Raw genomic sequence first — 14,730 nt, forward strand, 5'->3', positions numbered from 1 at the left:
AAGATGCTTTGGTTTTATCTCTGAAATTCTTTCCAAAAGTTCCTCAGCCAAATCCAACTGTGAACTATTGCTATGACCTACTGAGAGAGCAGCAAGTGTATCACTGTAAAGTCCAATGCCCCTTCTCTCCATGGCTTTAATCTGGAAAACATATGAATATAAGATATACGTGAGAAAATAATGCTATCTCCAAATAAAATTGATATTGTCCGGATATGTGGACTGTGAAGTCAAACCTTTCAAATTTTCAATACATGTAAAAGTATTTAAATTTGTCGCGTAAAAGTGATAATGTAATATTAAAGTGCTGCTATATTATAGTTTTATTGTTTTGTTGACATATAGAAAATGTAATACCAGACATGCACACTCAAGACCAACGATGTCTTAAGCAAGTAAAATGGACCATAGTTAGAGGACATAATAGCAATATTACAGGTATAGCTCAATTTTGCATAGTGGCTTTTGAGGAGAGTAGGTAAAAATATTCTTAACATTGCAGTATTCTTAATAATAATCGGACAGAGTCTCAATCTACTTTAAGGCCTTGTTCGGTTAGGCCATTCCCCGCGGGGATCCCGGCCCAATCCACAGGGATGCTCCGAAGCAGATTCAAGCCCGGCTCACTAGTGAAAGTGGCGTTTGGTTAGCCGACCCGAGGATTCGGCCCCGTCCTATTCCAGGCGATTACCCTCCACCCTAACCTGGTTTCCACACACTCCGCATGAGTCACGGAACAATTCCCCACGGAGGCGAGCGCACAACCCGCTGCCAGGTCGCTAGGTCCTCGCATCGTTGCGGAGGGCTCGCGACGGCTGGAGCGCTTCAGGGGACGGTCGGCCACGAGCGCCGAGGGGAAGCATCGCCGCGGAGGCGAGGTACAACGGCATCTCGGTGGTGGCAAGATTTGGAGGCTTCGACAACGGCAACACGGCGATCTTCACGGCGGTGGCCGTCCCCTCAGGTAGCCACCTTCTCGCCTGTAAGTTTCCCCTCACCTCTTCCATGCTGTAGGGGGGTTCTTGAGTTGACAAAGCACACCGGGCAACCTCCGCATTGACCAGTGAGGCAATGTTCTGTCTGTCTCCGTTCTACCTAGTTCAGCGGTCAGTCTATGAACGCTTTTTCGATCCAGCTCGGTTATTTTATCCGCGAGAGAGATTAATTGGTTTATTCATTATTTTCATAAAACACCGGCAAGGAAAACTCAATTTGTGAATTCTATTTTCATCCTCTGACTATTACGAGCGCTTCTACTTGTGAATTTTCAGTATGAATCTCATAATTACACAAGCTAGAACAGTAGGCATAGGCATTGTTTGTATGAGAGCTTGCAACATAATGAATATTCAGTTTATGCATCAGTTCATCATTGAATGTTAATGCATCAGCATGCAGCCTATGCATCAAGCTATCACGATTAACCATAATGTTTCGATTTCAATGGCTTTTCTCCTTTTTGCTTCTAGCGATCTCTGTTAGACTATTACTATGTTTGAGTTACCAGACATCTCCCCAAGTCTCAAGCAAACTAGTGTGCAACCAACCAAACCAATCTAGATTGCTGAATCTACAAAATAATCATTAGTATGCATGTCTGACCAGTTCATGTTTTATTCTAGCTATTACTCAGCTTTAAACATATTTTTTCTTGGCATTTTTATTAAAAAGAGCTGCATGGAGTTCTAAATTAACGGATAGTAAGTTTACTCATGAATTTTAATTGTTGGCATGTCAGCATACCCTTGGAATTGATTAGGCATGGTCTATTATGAAGAGGGGGAGTAAAGTTCTTTCAGCCTATCTGTCTACTCTTCATTCTTCTACTTTTTGTTGTCACATATCTTGCAGACAGCCAGACACTGGTTTCAGTACTACTAGTTCTGCATGCTTCTGAAGCTGTTTGTGTGGTGATTTCCGAATGCCGATTGTGATTGCTCTCTATGGCGTGTTTGTTGGGAGAGCTTTTCTGAGTCTCGCTTATGTAAGCTGAGCAGGCTTATCTGATAAGTCACGATCTGGAGAATCTGCTATCTGGAATAAACTGGCGTTTGGCTGTCCCTGATTATTTCTGGATGATTATCTGTTTCTAGAGTGTAAATTGACCTATCTACCCTACCCCCCCCCCCCCACCCCCCCCCCCCACACACACAGAGACCTTGCTGGCTCCCCTCGTCCTCTTCCTCTTCCTCCTCCTGCTCCTTGCCTTCCAGCACGGCGTGGGCAGGGCGGCAACCATCATCTTCCCCCCGGCAAGGAACCGGCGGTGCTTCAAGGGGTGGTGCCGGCCGAGGGAGGGAGAGGGCCGACGGCGCCCTTCCTTCAGATCCGGCGGAGGGGAGGGGAGGGGAGGCGAGGCGAGCCAGAGAGAAGAGGAGGTGAGGACCGTCGCGGAGTCGAATCCGACGCTCCCGTGCCGGATCTGCCGCGCCGGAGTCGGATCCGCCGCTCCCGTGCTGGATCCGCTGCACCGGAGCCGGATCTGCCGGAGGAGGGGGACGGGCCCCGCGCGCCACTGCCGGAGGAGGCGGACGGGCCCCGTGCGCTGCCGGAGAAGGGGGACGGGCCCCCGCGCGCCCGCCAGGAGGACCCGCCCTCGTGCGGTCGCCGGGGGTGCCGCGTGCCCGCCTCGGTCCCGCCGGGGTGCCGCGTGCCCGCCTCGATCCGCCGCTCCCGTGCTGGATCCGCGCACCGGAGCCGGATCTGCCGGAGGAGGGGACGGGCCCCGCGCGCCACTGCCGGAGGAGGGGGGACGGGCCCCGTGCGCTGCCGGAGGAGGGGGACGGGCCCGCGCGCCCGCCAGGGACCCGCCTCGGTCGCGGTCGCCGGGTGCGCGTGCCCGCCTCGGTCCCGCCGGGGGGCGCGTGCTGGGGAGAGGAGGGAGGGCCTCGGGTCTGAGGGGCAGGGAGAGGAAAATCCTGCGCGATTTGGAAAAGCGGGGTGGAGCTCGCGATTTGGGAAGCATTGCGGGCGACGGTCAGTCGCGGAAGCGTGTTCGCTGGCAGGCTCGTAACGCAAGGCGTTTGTGCGGGCTTTTTGGCTTATCTTGCTCAGAAGCTGAGCGAACGCTCTCCCAAACACGCCCTATATAGTGTCGAGTTATCTTAATATTTGTTTAACCATAGTGCCACTGAATGTATAAATGATGTTTCGATTTGTTTGCCTTAACCTCTGAAAAGAGGACAATGGCCATAATTGCAATTTTGTGTCAGTGTAACTGTATCTTTTTAGTGTTTGGTTGCATTGAGGCAAACATGTCTCATACAGTCATACTTCAATTTCATATTGTTTAATTACTCCTCCCTCCGTTCCAAATTATAATCGCTTTAACTTTTTTGGAACATCCATTTTTCTATGTATCTAGAAATATGTTATGTCTAGATACATAGTAAATGGATGTACCAAAGAGTCAAAGCGACTTATAATTTGGAACGGAGGAAGTATATTATATGATTGCATATTATTTTTTTCATCCCCATATGTGACAATTTGTGCCAGAAACTAATAATTCTTTGGGACCCTAATTCTTTTGTTGGCAGGCATGTACTGGACTAGTTGTTGCGAAAAGAGGTTGACAAGGTGAAGGGTGTTGTTCTGTACACTGCTGTTCTGCCAAATAGCGAAATGTATCATTGTCTAGATCCATGACGAGGATCCATGTCTCTCGTCATGTTCAGTTCTTTTGAGACGTACTAGTCTTTTGAGACTTGTAACATTTTATTTATGAGCTTATTGTCTAGATCCATAGATCCATGTCATGTTCTCGTCATGTTCAGTTCATTGTCTAGCTAGGTCCATATTCTCATCATCTAATGCTTTATCCGTACATTTGTCATGCATGTATTAACAGTAAGATGTATGTATATCTATGTAAAAGAGCTGGAACTGTGCTTGACGACCTAATACAACTGAACAGGGAAAGAAAAGAGGGATTAACCGAACACCATTTGGACGGAGAGTGAGAATGGGAAAGAAGGAATTTAATCCTCAAGGGGTTTGTGTGACAAGGGAGGGGATCCACTCAATTCCTCTCTGGATTGGTTCCACTTGGGGATTCAATCCCCTCCAACCGAACATGGCCTAATGGAAATCAGAGCAATACAACTAATTGGTTTCATTAAAAATTAAAAAAAATGGTGTATGTCATCATCAATTTAGTGAGATGTCCTTTCAGGCTACAGGATCATAAACAGCAAAGCTGCTGGCAGCATACCACTTTGTTGGCATATGCAATTCCTTTCCCAGCTATCACAGTCTTAACAAAGCCGTCATATGTAAAATTTGATGGTTGCAATCCAATTTTTTGCATCTGCAAAGAAACATCAAATTACCAATACAGTTTGTAAACATATGAGAATTTTTGTAAATATTCCCCTATCCATTACCTTTTACACTAATGACACTTAACAAAATTACGAAGAATTCATCAAAATTCAGAATCAAATTTCTCTGCAGGACCAAAATTGTTTGAAGAGTAATGGTTCAAATAGATTTCATGGTCTATGTTGGTGTCCATCTTAAGTAGGTGAAATCTGTTTGGAACTGTGCTTGTGTTGGAAAAAAGGGCTAAAGCCCAAATATGTACATAGGCAGGAATGCATAAAGACCCTTAAACAAAGAGGAAAATACATAAACACCTACCCCCCACCCCCACCCCCCACACCCCTCAAACTCAGGGTGGATCAATCCAAACTGAGTTTGGATAAATAGAAACAGTGTTGGGCTCTTGTCTGAGCCTTCATGAAGAAGTCGGCCAACAGAAGCTGTAAGGGCACAAAGCTTAGTGCAACAACACCATCTTGCACCTGTGCCTGAGTGCAAGAAGCATCAACACCAATATGCTTAGTGAGCCCATGCTTCACCAGATCGCGAGCAATGCTGAGCACCAGTACTGTCAAACAGAAGAGGTGTTGGCACAGAAATAGAGACACCAAAATCTCAAGTAACCACCATAGCCAAGTAAACTCTGCAGTAGCAAGGGCCATAGCTCGCAACTCAGCCTTTGCACTACAGCACTAGAACGAGAAACAGTTGTTTGCTTCTTAGTTGTCTTCCAAGCAATGAGCGAGCCACCAAGAAAAAAACAGTAGGCAGAAAGAGTGTGACGATCGGAGGAGTCACTAGCCCAAGTAGCATCAGAGTACGCTTGGAGCTGGAGAGAGCTAGAGCGTAGAAAGAACATACGACGAGAAATGGTTCCACAGATTAATGCAAAAAAGGAAGGAGATGACTATATTGGAGCTGAGTTGGAGCAGAAACAAACTGACTGAAATGGGCAGGCCTCCCAACAATGTAGCAGTAAGGGATCAGCAAGAGGCTCACCGTCAATGGGGAGAAGATGAAGATTAAGCTCCATGGGCGTTTCTACAGTGCGCTGATCAGTGAGAGAAGAACGATCAGAAGATCATGAATGTACTTTTCTTGAGACAGATAAAAGCCTCGGAAGAGGAAGAGACCTCAATCCCAAGAAAGTAACGAAGAGGGTCAACATATAGGACAATAAGGGTCTAGCCACAAGATGAAGTATGGATAAACAAGGAAGGATCATGAGTGCTAGGAGAGAAACCAGCAATAGTGACCATAGAGGCAAAGCACTGAAACCAAGCATGAGGCCATAAAGAGAATGGTAAGGACGACAAACCATGCCCTCAGGAACAGAGTACCCAGGGGGTGGCTGCATATACACCTCCTCATGCAGTTCACCATTAAGGAAGGCATTCTTCACATCAAGTTGAGAGATAGACCATGCACAAATAGAGGCCACAGCAAGAAGACTTCGACAGTGGTCATGTGAGCCATAGGGGCAAAAGTCTCATCAGAGTCACGCTTGTGCTCCTGCTGAGAGCCATGGGCTACAAGACGAGCCTTATAACGCTCAAGAGAGCCATCAGAGCAAGTCTTTATCTTATAAACCCACTTGCACATGATGGGACGAACATGAGAAGAAAGAGGAACAAGATCACATGTGCCAGTGCTCTCAAGAGCAGTGATCTCCTTGGTCATCGCTTATGGATGACAAATGGCATCACGATAACCATAATGGTCTGCAGGCTTGAGCGACCCACGATCCCGAAGGTTATAACGAGAGGATGGCTGAGAAGAAAGATCCTCAGCAGAAGGTAGCTTAGCAGGAATCACATCCAAAGATGGCATAACAAGAGGCAAAGGACCCTCGATACGTTGGAGATGGCTGCAGGAGTGGATCACAGGCGGATCGGAACCATAAATGGTCCCAAGAGGAGTCGGTAAAAATGGCTGGGGAGAAGGCGCAATAGTAGGACAGTGGGAGAATGAGGTGAAAAGAAAGGGGCTTAACAACAGCGGTTGCTGAAACATCAGAGAGACGAGGGTAGAAAGGGCGAGACTCATCAGAAGTAACATTATGAGAAATCCGCATGCGACGAGCAACAGGATCCCAACAACGATACCCCTTCTGCTCAGCACTATAGCCCATGAAAACACCCAATATAGTGCGCTCATGGGGTGCAAGAACATAGCACAAACAACCAAAAAGGCGAAGACTTGAGTAATCAGGTGTCTTGCCCCAGACGTGCTCATATGGGATTCCACCATGAAAGGCACAGGAAGGCTGAATGTTAATCAAATAAGTGGCAGTAGACACAGTAGCAGGCCAAAAGTGAGGTGGAACAGAAGAAACAATAATAAGAGCACGAACAGTCTTAAGAATATGACAATGCTTACACTCAGCACACCATTCTGTGCGTGAGCACCAAGGCAAGATGATAGAGGATGAACTATCCCTTGTATTCATTCATATTGAGTAAACCAAATTACAGGGATTATATAGGAGCTAGACTAACACAAGAGAGAGAGGGGGAAGCACACAGGCGACAGCCAGGGAAGATTCCCAGGCATCAGCCGTCCAGCAGCAAAAGGAGAAGTAAATACTAGCAGTAAAGAGGGGGAGTAAGTAAGTGACAGCCAGGGGAGGTTCCTAGGCAGTCAGCTAGTAATAAAGGAAGCAGTAAACATGCTAACCCCCCCCCCCCCCCCCCCCCCCCCCCCGCAGTCGAATCGGCGGGCTCGCTGATATGAAGGCTAGAGCGAAAATCTTGGAACACGGAGGTGGGAAGACCCTTGGTGAAGATGTCAGCAAACTAGGACGTCGTTGGTACGTGAAGAACCCAAACATCACCAATGGCGACCCGTTCACGAACGAAGTGGAGATCAATCTCAACATGCTTCGTGCGTTGATGTTGTACGGGATTGGTGGACAAGTATACTGCACTAACATTGTCGCAGTAGACCAGTGTGCTCCAAGGCAGTGGAGCATGCAATTCCTGTAGAAGTTGGCGGAGCCAGCAAGTTTCGGCAACTCCATTGGCCACAGAGACTGTGTTTTGGCGTTTTGAAGACCAAGAAACCAGATTGGCGCCAAGAAACACAGCATAGCCTGAAGTGGAGCGGCGAGTGTTGGGACACCCAGCCCAATCAGCATCAGTATAGACCACAAGTTCAGTGAGTGGAGGGCTGAAGGTGCAGGCCATGGCTGAGAGTTCCCTGAAGATAGCAGAGAATCCTCTTAACAGCAGACAAGTGAGGTTCGCGAGGATCATGCATGTGAAGGCATACTTGTTGAACAGCATAAGCAATGTCTGGTCTTGTGAAAGTAAGGTGCTGCAGGGCTCCTGTAAGAACTGCGACAGTGGGTAGGATCAGTGACAGGAGCACCTTCAGTAGCAGAAACTTTAGCATGAGTGTCCACAGGCGTGCTACACGGTTTGCAATCCATCATACCAGCACGTTTGAGGATGTCAATGGTGTACTGCTGTTGTGACAGGAAGAGACCACCTGAATGTTGCGTGACTGAAATGCCCAAAAAATGATGCAAAGGACCAAAGTTTTTCATGGAGAATTCTTGTTGCAAGGCAGTGCTAGTGCGGCGGAGGAGAGAAGCACTGGAGGCAGTCAGAACAATGTCATCCACATAGAGTAGTAGGTAAACAATCTCATTGCCTCGGTGGTAAATGAACAGAGAGGTGTCGTTTGCTTCAACAAACCCGAGAGACAAGAGGTAGGTGGCAAACCGGCTGTACCAAGTGCGAGGTGTCTGCTTCAGACCATACAGAGACCTGTTGAGACGGCAAACATGATCAGGAAGAGCAGTGTCAATAAATCCAGTGGGTTGGCAGCAATAGACAGTCTTGGAGAGGGTGCCATGGAGGAAGGCATTCTTGACATCCATTGTTGTTGGAAACGGTTCCACTCTTCCTGTGACAGCTACGGGTGATGCTGTCCTTCCAGGAACCTTTCATCTTAATAATGTTCTTGTTGCTCCAATACCATGATAGAGGATGAACTATCCCTTGTATTCATTCATATTGAGTAAACCAAATTACAGGGATTTATATAGGAGCTAGACTAACACAAGAGAGAGGGGGGGAAGCACACAAGCGACAGCCAGGGAAGATTGCCAGGCCTCAGCCGTCTAGCAGCAAAAGGAGAAGTAAATACTAGCAGTAAAGAGGGGGAGTAAGTAAGTGACAGCCAGGGGAGGTTCCTAGGCAGTCAGCTAGTATTAAAGAAAGCAGTAAACATGCTAACACAAGAGAACTGAGGAAGAGTGCCCTGCTCAAATAGGAACTACCGTTGAGCACCCGAAAGATACTCCCCAACAGAGTCAACATGAAAAACACGAATAGAAGTCTCAAACTGAGTACGGATCATCTTGGCGAGAGTCTTATAGATGGATAAAGTCTCACTACAATGTTTCTTGAAGTAAACCCAGGTGAATCGAGAGAAATCATCTACAAATATAATATAGTAATGATGGCCCCCTTTCTAAACAAAGGCTGCTGAATCCCACACTGCCACACATAGAGTGAATAACATCAAAGGGACACTTCGAAACTAGCCCACTAGAATGATATGGAAGCTCTTTTTGCCTAGCTTACAGCCCTGGCACTGGTCCAAGGATACATTGAGTGTTAGCTGCATGATCAGATTGGGAACATAAGAGACACTAGGAACATGAAAAGAGGACAATTGAGTGCCATGTCCGGCAACAGAAAGAGATGAGCCGTCAGTGGTCTGAACAGTAATAGGAATAGAAGTACAAATAGAAGAAAGACTGGTACGATCAGGGGTCATGTGGAAAGAAGCAGCAAGCTATTAGTAGGATCACTGCCAATACTCTATGAGGAACAACCACCTCAGCAAGAGTGAGCCTTCTTTCTACAGTGAGGCCCACCAGTGCCACCACTCCTCAGAGAGGATGCCACTGAAAAGGGCACTGTGGGCGGAGTGGCAATAAAGCCAAAAGGTATAGAACGAACAGCCAAGACAAACAAGCAGGCTGAACGAACCACCAAGATAAACAAGCAGGCTGACTGAAGCAAACCAGCAGACCGAAGACGGGTCTCCCCATTATGAACAGCAGAGCCTCCATCAGGGACACACAGGGCTCACGAGCAAGTAACTGAGCACGAAGAGGCTCAAACTCTGCACAAAAACGAGTCAGAAAGTCATAGGTACACCAAAGCTCAAGGTGAGTCTGATGCTTCGAACAAGGTTCACAAGTGGCAACGGACAACTAAGGACCAAGAGTGTCAAGCTCACAACATGCCGATAGCTGGTTAAAGAACTCCTGAACAGTGGCATCACCCTGCTGCAACAACTGCTCCTGCCATAAAGCCGCAATGTAGGTGGAGTGACCAGAAGGCTCGTAACGCTAACAAAGAAAAGTCCACATCTGAGGATGCATGGTCAAACTGAATAATATCTGCAGCTAAATGCTCCTCCATACTAGCAGTGAGAACAGCACCTGCACAGGCATCCTCATCTAACCAAGTCCAGTATGCTGCAAACTAAGACCTGTAGGAGGCCATGTCATCATCATACACATTCCCCTTCACCCCCGACCCCCACCCCCTCAAAGCACAGATGGGCAGCGCAGCACAGCGCCGCAACGAGACGGACGTGTCTGCTACCTCCCTGCATCAGCCGGCACAGCGGGAACAGCGGGGCGATGGCAGGCTGGAGGAACCACACTGGCCATGCAGTGGCGACGAACAACAGGTGGACCCTAGAAGCTGGCTCTATCCCATGTTTGGAACTGTGCTTGTATTGAGAAGAAGGGCTAAAGCCCAAATATGTACATAGGCAAGAATGCATAAAGATCCTTATACAAAGAGGAAATTACATATACACCTAACAAAATCAAACACAAAGTTAGAAAAAATAAATGTCCAGTAAGCAAGGTTGCTATCCTGCATCAACGAAATAGCACCCCTCCTATCCTAAGATCAAACACAGTGCAGCAGAGGAACCAAACAAGTTAGCAAATGCAATGTTGCCACACGGAATTTCTACCATCTAAAAGATAGAAATGTTCAAAGTTTCAGAGAAATATTTAAGGTTAAGTTCAACGCATAGATTGCATATATAGACTGGAATATAGGTGTATATATTCGTTACCTCTGTAAATAAATGCTCAGCTAACTGACAGTTGTTAAACTGTACACATGCATGCAAAACATCGTTGAACGCCCATCTCAAAATTTGTTTTACTGCACTTGGTGCAGACTTCAATGTATTTGCAACACCATCTACTCCAACCTTATAAGAAAGATTGTTGCCTGAACAAAGCTGAAACAAAATAAGTTTTATATATCTCATTGGGATGATGACTACACTAATATAGTGGATGGTGTATGAAATGGAATGCAGACCTGACCGAGTTTTCTCCTCAAATAGCTCAGGCTGAGCATCAACCAAATGTTCGCCAGTAGCCAGCTTCCCTTGACATGATGGCAGGGTGAGATCTTCAAATTCATTCAAAGCAGGTACAGGAATGTCTAGTCTCGATGACTGGTATCTTCTTTTAGAAGACACCCTCAGATAGTCAGAGCTTCGTGCAGCAAGGGCTACCATATGCTGCAAGATGTGATATGCAGATTGAAGGTCACCTAGCGCAGTTAAAGCCCTTATAAGTCTCCTTTGCGTGATAATGCTTGGGCTATAATACCTACAGCAGTCCTTCCAGATATCATAAGTTGCAGGCAAATTTCCCTGTAACACTGCAAGCTAAAAAACACAAAACATACTAATAAGCGAAGCTGCCACAGTATTATATAAAAATGAATTAATTATGCTAGAATGAACATTCAGGCTGAAAAAAATCAAACAAGCAAGCTGTCACAACATTAGTTCTATTAGCATGTAAGGACAAGTATGTCTTCCAACGACCACGGTACATAAATATATAGTGATGGCTACTGCATATATAAATGTAGTGTTTCATGAAAAAAACACAAAATAAAAGGGCACGAGAATTTTCGCATGAGTAAACTAAAATTGGATCAGTAACAATACTAAGAAAAAAATGATTAAGGAAATACTATGGATTTACAGTCATTTTATACTGATTTATTCAGGATGAGGTGAAAGCCACACAGATAAAACAATATGCGAAAAGGGAACTACTTAGGCAGCAGCATGTTAGTATTTTTTAAAAATGGACCAAGGAGGAAGGAATATATGATGAACAATTTGATATGAAAGTAGGCTTGCGGCCACAACAGAAAAGTCAGGTGAGTTGATATTAAATGGGCATATAAGAAAGAACATTTCTTCGTACAAACCTTCAAAAGCTCACAGTATGTTATTTCAGACTTCCCAAGAAAAAGATTTTCCAGTATCTCAAGACAGCATTCAGCATCCTTCAGATTTTCTCTACTTCCACAGGCATTTAGAAAGATATTAAAAATCGGTATAGTGGCATGAGTGCTTTCTTTCTCCCCGAGAAGAGCCAGCCAGTGAAGTGCCTATATAGGAAAGAAGATTCTGAACTTGCAGACTGCATGGAGCTAAACTATTCATTAAGCTGTCAAACATACAGCACACATAAAAGAAATTAAATTCCACTGGATCACGCAGAATTTGTGTTAAAAGAAGAAAAAATAGTAATAAACTTACCCCAATACGCATCAACTCATCAAAGTAACACATTAAAAAGGGTCAAAATCTTTTAAATGTGTAGACAAGCATGTGATTAAGCCTGTCTATCTTGTATTTCAAATGGTAATACAGTGTGCAGTATGCTTATTTTTTCCATAAACCAGCGTTATGTTTGTTTAATAATTTTATGAGACACTTGAGCAGCAGAATTTACAACTAACTTTCCAATTCACCTCTCTTACAAATGAAAATTTAAAAATACACAGAGAAGTTCCCTGCAAGCTATCAGTGCGCGGGCAAATATTTGTAGCCATACCCTTGCACAAAAGGGCGGCATGACAACAACAGAAGCAGCAACAATAAAGCCTTTAAATCCCAAGCTGGGCTAGCAAGGACAAGTCGAATATAACGGACCCACTCAACCAGTACCCCGAACATGGGTCTGTTATCTATGGTGCATCATTTATGGCATTTGGACCAAACATCCAAGCTAGTATCACAAGGAAATGGAAGCTTTGCCATGATCTTGCGGTCTGTTTATCTTTAACAAAAGAATATGATGTGCTACTAATATTGCTATTAGCTTGAGAAAAGAGAAGTACTACGTACCTCCTTCGCATATCCCCCTCTGCTCAGAGCTCTAATGACATATCTGTAGATACTTTTACTCATGCCAATGGCCTTCTCCTCCATGAGTTCCAAAGTTTCCATAACAAACTAGAAATAATGGAAAAGCTCCAAATGGAGTTCTAATCAAAATGACTGTATCAAAGTCATGCTGTGGTAAAAAAGAAAAAAAAAACATGCATTTAACAGTAGACTTACCAAAGGATCAGGTGCCTCTGCACAATACTCCAATATATAAGAAAAATCTTCCTTGGTCAGTGCTTCCTTGGTGTGATGAAAGTTCGAAAGAATCAACGATGCTCGCTGCCGGTCACCTCTACGGAGAGCATTGACAACTTCTGATTGCATGGGTCTAACAAAACTAGTCTTCCATGTAAAATCATCATACTCTGTAATCACTGTAACATTGTTTACATACTGATACGCACAAAATTCACGTACAAAAATTCTGCTAACTGAGGGTAATATTCAGCTCGGAGACCATGATAAGATGAAGCAAGCATGGTATATCAAAGTGAAACTTGCTGTAGGCAGAGAACAATCAGTTATACCAGGCAGTGAGCCAAGCCTCGAGGAACAAAAACCCATATGCTACGCAGGCAAAGACAAAGCATCAAATATATAGGCATATAAACAAATTAAACCGTTTTTCCGTACACTGACAACGTTCATCTGAATTGTTCGTACCATTTCCAGATTAATAATCATACAAGCATATCCAAACATGAAACCAACTACAACATTCATACAAACCAATAACGAAACCAAAATAATTGAAAGTACGCTTACTGTTTGAACAAGTTGGGGCGTCTTCAGAGTGAACACCTGCTGCATTGGCCTGCGCCTGCAAGAAATCAGTATTATTAGCATCTAACCCACACGGAAATAAACGAAACAACATGGAGCGTACAGGAAGAAATCCTGCATATTACGTGAGGGGATTTGAACGCCGCCGAGGAGTTCGTGCACCGGCGAGCGGCCCTCGATCTAAATGACACGGAAACGGAAGATGATTGTGAGAACACCACGTGACCAGCCCGAATCATTCATTCCTTGGATAGCTCGCTTACAGTATCCTCTGCATCGCAGGCAGCGAAGAGGGGGGGCGCCTTTCGCCGGCGGGCGGGGCGACGATCTCTGGGTTCGCCGCCGCACAGATCGAGGTGGCGCGGAGGAAGCGTGGGAGGTGGAAGCGGTATACACCGCGCAGCCTACAAAGTGGAGGCTGACGAGAGCGAGACCGGCGCCGAGGGGTTTGGAGATGCTGCCGCCGGCGGGGGCCGACGAGGGTTTGGAGATGCTGCAGCCGGCCGGGGGCGACGCGGCGGATTAGCGGAAGGGTTTTGGTGTGGGGGCTGGGGGCAAAAGAGCTCGTGTGGACTCGCGGTCTTGCGGATGGGCAGCCGGCGCCGTTAGATGGGACATCGGCCTTTCACGAATCTGGGCGGTGCGTACTCCCTCGACCGTCCAAAATAGAGACACATATGTTTTCTGCCGTTGATTTTTTTTTTATCAAGTCTATTTTTGGCCCCTTAATTATTGGGTTCGTCTAATTTTGATCATCCACTACAAAACCGTATAATGCTGCTACCACAACTGTCAAAATCGTTCACTTTTAGCACCTGGACGCGGGCAGGGCTGTTTTGTCTAACGTGGAGCGGATTTGACCATGCCACGCTAGCCCTCTCTTTCCTTCCGTTCCTACGTGCGTGAAGGAGACAACGGCGGCGAGCTGGCTACAGCGATGGCACGCCAGCAGGCTGCGGCGGTGGCGCACGAGCAGGCTACGCGCGACAGTCGCCTCCCTACGCTAGACCAAGCTCACCATGGAGCTCCCGCAAAGACAGGGGCTGTCGCCGCCGGGTTGCTGCTCGACGACCACGCCAAGGCACTCGGCGCTGGCGACGCTCTGCCATCGGTCAGCTCCCGCACCGCGGCCGCCGCGCCTTTCTCTTCTCTAGCGACTCCTGCGTCTGCGCCTCTCTCTTCTCCAGCGACTCCCGTGCCCGCGCCACCGCCGCGCCCCCCTCGGCCACGGAGCGCGCACGTCTTCTACAGCGACTCGGCCTCCGTTCGCGCCGCTGTTCCATTGCTGCGGGAGAGCGAGGTACAGACGCCATGGATTTCGGCTGTAAATCACGGCGGCGTTCATCCAGCCGAGAACGACGCCTCTTAGCCACCGCC

General features: G+C 46.6%; 1 protein-coding gene across 1 annotated transcript in view; it reads right to left on the reverse strand.

Moving 5' to 3' along the window:
• Positions 1-13,946, reverse strand: part of LOC136548756 (pentatricopeptide repeat-containing protein At1g76280-like) — a 20,430-nt gene extending 6,484 nt beyond the window's left edge. Inside the window, exons 1-9 of the mRNA XM_066540169.1 lie at positions 13,617-13,946; positions 13,479-13,533; positions 13,336-13,390; positions 12,745-12,935; positions 12,529-12,636; positions 11,604-11,786; positions 10,438-11,046; positions 4,214-4,309; positions 3-141 (exon numbers count right to left, since the gene is read on the reverse strand). Of these exons, the coding sequence (XP_066396266.1) occupies positions 3-141; positions 4,214-4,309; positions 10,438-11,046; positions 11,604-11,786; positions 12,529-12,636; positions 12,745-12,935; positions 13,336-13,390; positions 13,479-13,533; positions 13,617-13,630 (1,450 nt within the window). The 5' untranslated portion in view covers positions 13,631-13,946. The remainder of the gene's footprint in view (positions 1-2; positions 142-4,213; positions 4,310-10,437; positions 11,047-11,603; positions 11,787-12,528; positions 12,637-12,744; positions 12,936-13,335; positions 13,391-13,478; positions 13,534-13,616) is intronic.
• Between the last annotated feature and the right edge of the window lie 784 nt (positions 13,947-14,730).

Source organism: Miscanthus floridulus, chromosome 4, assembly GCF_019320115.1.
Source record: "Miscanthus floridulus cultivar M001 chromosome 4, ASM1932011v1, whole genome shotgun sequence".
Classification (NCBI taxonomy): Eukaryota; Viridiplantae; Streptophyta; class Magnoliopsida; order Poales; family Poaceae; genus Miscanthus; species Miscanthus floridulus.